Raw genomic sequence first — 6,624 nt, 5'->3', positions numbered from 1 at the left:
TCCCTGGGGTTGTCCCTGGGGTCGCCCCGTCACCCTCTGCCTGTGTTGGGGTGGGGGTCGTCCCTGGGGTCGCCCTGTCACTCCTTTGATTGCGAAGCCGCCGCCTTCCTCCTCCTGCACCTCCTGGTGCACATCCAGCACGGCTCCTGCCTTGGTTCTGGGATGTTCCCTCCCCACTCGCCTCTGGGAGAGAGGCTTTACTTTCTGGACCGCCTTCCTGCAGTCAGCAGCTTCCAGTTGTTGGCCCCTGTGCCTCACGGTTTGTAGGTGCCAGGAGTGTGAAAATGGCTGGTTTCAGAGATGGCTTTTCCCTGCCGTCTTCCTCTGTTTTCGTGAATTTTGGAAGATGACACGTCTAGAAGCGCCTCTTCTTTGCTGTCTTAGCTCGAAGTCTGGAGCTTCTGCTTGCTGGTGAGATTGAAGCAGACGCTGAGGTCCTTTCGCCCTCCTGCCTGTTTTTCTCTGTCTCGGATTCCATTCCTGTCTAAAACTCTGTCTCCATTTAAAGCAGGGTCCGCAGATGACTGCTTTTAAAAATAAAATTTTGGCCGGGCGCGGTGGCTCAAGCCTGTAATCCCAGCACTTTGGGAGGCCGAGACGGGCGGATCACGAGGTCAGGAGATCGAGACCATCCTGGCTAACACGGTGAAACCCCGTCTCTACTAAAAAATACAAAAACTAGCCGGGCGAGGTGGCGGCGCCTGTAGTCCCAGCTACTCGGAGGCTGAGGCAGGAGAATGGCCTGAACCCGGGAGGCGGAGCTTGCAGTGAGCTGAGATCCGGCCACTGCACTCCAGCCCAGGCAACAGAGCGAGACTCCGTCTCAAAAAAATAAATAAATAAAAAATAAAAATAAAATAAAATTTTATTGGCACAAAGCTATGACCACCGTTTGTACACTGTCCGGGTTCTTTCCCAGCACACAGTGACTTGTGGCCTACTGAGCTTCATTATTTACTGTCTGACCTTGTATGAAAGTTTACCAACCCCACTCTAAGGTATCAAGAGCCTCTGCTTGTCTTCTGATCTCTTCCCATCCTAAGTACAATTTGTTAATTATACTTCTTCAGTGTGTGTAGCTGTGCACAGGAGATGAATCCTGCATGCTGCTAGCGGTGAGAGTTCCTCCTCAGGGCCATTGAGGCCTCGCTCCAGAGGCCCAGCTGGAACCTTTGGAGGCCCTTGGAACACACGGCTGTGTTGCCAGAACATCCTGAAGAACTGAGAGTCTGCTCTGGATTTTCAGACCACACTGTCCGAAATGCTTTGCAGCCCTGACGTGAGGCACTGCTTCCCGATGGTATTGAGGAAGCACTTCTGTCCGAGAGGTCCTTGCCTCTGTGTGACAGTAAAACGCTGTTGCCTCTAAGATCTGCCCCAGCAGCTGTTTGCTGAGGAGAAGGCAGCACTGTGAGATCCCTGTTCCTGTGGGCTGAGCTCCACAGCACCTCCAGAGTGCCTGCACCTCCTTCCTGGTCCTTCTCAGGCTCGTGAGAAGCCCAGGCATGGTCAGCATCTGTGGTCACGCTGGGGCCTCGGTCACTAGCTTCACATGCCACAGAGCCTGCTGCAGGGCTGGCTGCGTCCTGCATCCCACCCTTCCCGCCACTCAGAGAGACCCACGCTTGTGTGAAGGTGACGAGGGGCTCTAAAGTGTTATGGGGGACAAAGAGGATCAGAAAGCCAGGCACAAAACCATCCAGAGACCGTGAGTTCCGTCTGTAGATAGAAATTGTTAAAAGGGACTCAAATCAATATGCCAAAAAAGTAAACATTAGTATTTTATGAGTAAATTATAGGTAAATTCTACCATATACTTACCATGCACCATATACTGTATATACTGTGTTTTCTTTTCATGTACCACTAAAAGAGGGAAAAAACTGCCGTTACCTGTAAAATGCCAGCGTACGTCTGATGCATCCAAATATAAGATATTAAAATGTAAGATAGAGTATTTGAGTTACCCTGATTTTCGGTATGGAAAATTAGTACTCTTGAGTGGAAATTCTTCAGTACCTTCAGTACTCTTGAATGGAAATTACCGTACTTTTTCTTAACTTCCATTTTAGGTTCAGGGTACACATGCAGGTTTGTTATATCGGTAACTTGCACGTCACCAGGGTGTAGGGGGCGGATTATTTCACCAGGTGATCAGTGTGGGTTCGATCCTCTCCCTCCTCCTCCCTCCTCCCACCCTCAAGCAGGCCCTGCTGACTGTTGTTCCTTCTTTGCGACCATGTGTGCTCAGCGTTTGACTTGACTGCACTGTCCCGTGGGACCTGAGGACACTACTTTTCCTTGTGCTTTCCATACTTCACATCCAAGTGCCGTGTGGTGCCAGATCTGTTGAGAGATGTGTATTCAGTGATGCAAACTGTAAACTAGAACAGAGGCAGGACTGAGAGGCGAGGAGGCCGGCACGGCGGCCCACACCTGTAATCCCAGAACTTTTGGAGGTGGAGGTGGATGATTGCTTGCATCCAGGCATTCAAGACCAGCCTGGGCAACAGAGCAAGACCCCATCTCTACAAAAAGTAAAGAATTAGCCAGGTGTGGTGGCGCCTGGGGTCCCAGCCACTCAAGAGTCTGAGGTAGGAGGATCACTTGAGCCGGGGAGTTGGAGGCTGCGTGAGCCATGATCGCACCACAGCATTCCTGCCTGGGTGACGGAGTGAGACTGTCTGAAACTAAGAGGGGAAAAAAGGAGAGAAGGAATAAAATAAAAGTTTTTTTTGTTTTTTGAAACAGATTCTCACTCTGTCGCTCAGGCTGGCGTGCAGTGGCGTGATCTCGGCTCACTGCAACTTCCACCTCCTGAGTTCAAGTGATTCTCCTGTCTCAGCCTCCCGAGTAGCTGGGATTACAGGCGTGTGCCACCACACCCAGCTAATTTTTGTATTTTTAGTAGAGATGGGGTTTCATCATGTTGGCCAGGCTGGTCTTGAACTCCTGACCTCAAGTGATCCGTGCACCTCAGCCTCCCAGAGTGGTGGGATTACAGGCGTGAACCACCGCACCTGGCTGGAATGAAATACAACTTATTTTTAAAATGTATTAAACGCCTACTGTGTGCTAATCTTGTTCACTCAGGTCTGACCCCTCGGTCCTTTAACTACCAGGGGCTTCCTTTTCCTTTCTTTCTTGTAGCAGTGGAAGAAAGTGAGGCTGGTTAAGTGAAGTGAGCTCTGAGACCTCGTGTGACTTTGTTTCCATTGCATCCATTTGCATTAAGTGAAGGGAGCTCTGGCGCAAACCAGCCTCTGCCCTGTCCATTGGATCCATTTGCAGAGGCCTTGGCAAGGGCTTGTGTGATCCCCATGCTGATCACCCAGACTTGACCTGCGGAGGGGGCGGAAGCCTGCAGCCAGTGCTTGTCTCTTCCCTCAGGTCACTACTACGTGCCTCTCCTGAGAGCAGAAGACACTTCTTCTCCAGTCATTGGGGAGCTGTGGTCCCCAGACCAGACGGCTGAGGCCTCTCACGTCAGCCGCTATGGAGGCAGCCCCAGAGACCCGGTGCTGACCCTGAGGGCCTTCGCGGGGCCCCTGAGTCCGGCCAAGGTGAGCTGCTATAGAAGCTTCTGGAAGTGGTGCCTGGCTGTCCCTATACTGCAGTTCTGAGTGTTCCAGCCTGGTGCCTTGTGCGTAGTCTCAGGGGCCATGTCCTGTGGAGGCCCAGGGTTGTCCTTATCTCACACCATCTACCAGTGAGTTGGTGATGAGAACATTTGCCGGAGAAATGTGTGTTCTTGGCTCTGTGGCTTGCTCACCAGGGCCGATGTGCTGGGAGCCACACGTCTCGGCAGAGCAGACATTCCCTGGGCCAGCCGCGTGCTGTGCACGCGTCACCCTGTTCTTTCTGTGTCGACGGCCCATCTCGGCACCTTGCTGGGGTAGCGAGGCTGCCCATTGTGACTAGGAAAGCTCCATCTGCACGTCCGCTGGGCCACATTTCCCCACGGCTGCAGCCCCCACTGGCTTCCTCTCGGACGCAATGCTCCAGGCCAGCCCCTCTCCTGGAAGCCGCGGCCCCGGGTTCTGCTCATCCCGATGTTCAGAGACGTCCTTGATGGCGGTGGGTGGGCCGAAAGTTGGACACGCTTTTCTATTTATAATTGACAGTTCTTTCTGCTATTGAAATATTTCACATACTGACTTGTACGTATAATCCTGTGCTGAAAACTTTCTCAATAAGTTATGATGAAAATGGCTCCAGGCCGGGCATGGTGGCTCACACCTATAATCCCAGCACTTTGGGAGGCTGAGGTGGGCAGATCACGAGGTCAGGAGATGGAGACCATCCTGGCGAACACGGTGAAACCCTGTTTCTTTTTTTTTTTTTTTTTTTTTGAGACGGAGTCTCGCTCTGTCTCCCAGGCTGGAGTGCGGTGGCCGGATCTCAGCTCACTGCAAGCTCCGCCTCCCGGGTTTACGCCATTCTCCTGCCTCAGCCTCCGGAGTAGCTGGGACTACAGGCGCCAGCCACCTCACCCGGCTAGTTTTTTTTTGTATTTTTTAGTAGAGACGGGGTTTCACCGCGTTAGCCAGGATGGTCTCGATCTCCTGACCTTGTGATCTGCCCGTCTCGGCCTCCCAAAGTGCTGGGATTACAGGCTTGAGCCACCGCGCCCGGCCACCCTGTTTCTACTAAAAATACAAAACGTTAGCCGGGCGAGGTGGCGGGCGCCTGTAGTCCCAGCTACTCAGAGCCTGAGGCATGAGAATGGCGTGAACCTGGGAGGCGGAGCTTGCAGTGAGCCAAGATCACGCCACTGCCCTCCAGCCTGGGCGACAGAGCGAGACTCTGTCTCAAAAGAAAGAAAAAAAAAAGAAAATGGCTCCCAAATTAGGTGGTATCAGGTAGGATTAGGTCAGATCCATAAAACATAAAGCCCTAGGAAGAATGACTAAGAAAGATCAACGCTGGTTTCTTCTCCTGCGATGGGAGCAGTGTTAGATGTGTGTTGGTGTGGCAGCTCCAAGCCGTCTACTGTCCTCACGGTGAGGCCTCATGCTCGGGCCTTCCTGGTTCTGAACCTCACAGCCCAGACTGGGCTGCAAGAAAGGAGATCGCCTCCCCTCCCCCAGGTCAGAGTGCAGCCATGCGGCCACTCAGCCATGCCACAGGTGGGCGTGTGGCCCAGGGATCTGTTAGTGAAGGGGAGAGGAGGAGGGGCGTCAGGAGACAGGCAGCTGCTGCGATTTCCCCAGCTGAGGGGCACGGTGCCTGGCACAGCTCAAGTGGTTCTTCAGGTTTCTGCGGCTGAGGGGCGTGGTGCCTGGCATGGCTCAAATGGTTCTTCAGGTTTCCGCGGCTGAGGGACGTGGTGCCTGGCACGGCTGAAATGGTTCTTCAGGTTTTCGCGGCTGAGGGGCGTGGTGCCTGGCACGGCTCAATACATTTTTCTTTCTTCATAGGCGGAAGATTTTCGCAAACTCTGGAAAACTCCACCTCGAGAGAAAGCAGGTTTCCTTCACCACGTTAAGAAGTCGGACCCGGAAAGAGGCTTTGAGAGAGTGGGAAGGTACTGAAAGGCTGGGCCGCGGCACCGTGGGGCACGCAGTTGGTCGTGTTTCCATTAATGACGGAAAATCAAATCATAGCTTCTAAGTACCAATTCCCAGGAAGCCTTTACTGGGAGACTTGGTTCTTTTCATGAAGGTCTAATTCCTTGTGGATGTTGGACATGCTGCAGTTTTTGTTGCAGAATTCTAGCTTAAGCCAGTTCCATCCCACACCTGGGGGACGTCTGCAGTGCCTTCTTTCCTTTTCTAGTTGGAATTCTTTATTGATTCTGGGACATGTTTCTAAGGAGCCTTAATATTTTATAGAAGGTACCGCATAATGGTATAGATTCCTGGGGGAAAAGAAGTCCACAGCCACAAAGCTAAATTATGTTGTAATCAAATAAAGCTTCGTGGTATTGTTTAGAATATTTTTGCAAAATACGTGCCCGTTGTCAGGCATACAAGTGGAACCCAGAAAGGACCTCTAGGCTTTCTTGTGCCTGGCCATGACTAGAACCATGGGCAAGTTCACAGGGCTGTTCCATGATCATGAACACGTCCGTCTGTGGGAGTTGAACTGTGACCTGGGTTGCTGGCGTGAGGGTCTGTCGGGCTGAGGCCTCCTTCCTTCTCGCGGCCGGTTGACAGCTTATGAGAGCTCTGCCAGGTCCTGCTTACCCTGTGAGGAGGAGTGCAGTTTCAGAAAATGCAAAGTGTGATTTTAGCCGCCAATTAAGGATAAAGTAAAATTATAGCCACGATTGCAGACATTGCTCTGGTACTTGAAGCTTTAGTGGCTTTTTTCTGTGTAGTTCTGAGTATTTTTTCTGGTGTCGTAACTGGTTAATTGTGTTTTATTTCTTACAGAGAGCTAGCTCATGAGCTGGGGTATCCCTGGGTTGAATACTGGGAATTTCTGGGCTGTTTTGTTGATCTGTCTTCCCAGGAAGGCCTGCAAAAACTAGAAGAATATCTCACACAGCAGGAAATAGGCAAAAAGGCTCAACAAGAAACAGGAGAAAGGGAAGCCTCCTGCCGAGATAAAGCCACTGTGTCTGGTAAGCACCTGCAGGCGCGGCCGTGGCAGCTGGGACGGGCCCCCCGTGGCCGGGGT

The 6,624-nt window shown here is 52.1% G+C and overlaps 1 protein-coding gene across 3 annotated transcripts in view; it reads left to right on the top strand.

Annotated features, from left to right (window-relative positions):
- The window catches only part of ANKLE2 (ankyrin repeat and LEM domain containing 2), a 36,181-nt gene that overhangs the window by 22,975 nt on the left and 6,582 nt on the right, over window positions 1–6,624 (top strand). For 2 of the 3 annotated variants that reach the window (XM_023196809.2, XM_023196808.2), the window contains exons 8-10: window positions 3,391–3,563; window positions 5,421–5,527; window positions 6,378–6,568. In XM_023196809.2, coding sequence (XP_023052577.2) covers window positions 3,391–3,563; window positions 5,421–5,527; window positions 6,378–6,568 — 471 coding nt within the window. Of the gene's footprint in view, window positions 1–3,390; window positions 3,564–5,420; window positions 5,528–6,377; window positions 6,623–6,624 lie in introns of all 3 variants that reach the window. The other variant, XM_026449538.2, reaches the window with a different exon arrangement.

The sequence above is a fragment of the Piliocolobus tephrosceles genome, chromosome 10 (genome assembly GCF_002776525.5).
Source record: "Piliocolobus tephrosceles isolate RC106 chromosome 10, ASM277652v3, whole genome shotgun sequence".
Lineage (NCBI taxonomy): Eukaryota > Metazoa > Chordata > Mammalia > Primates > Cercopithecidae > Piliocolobus > Piliocolobus tephrosceles.
Note: the sequence above shows the minus strand (reverse complement) of the source record. Positions and strands in the feature narration are given on the sequence as shown.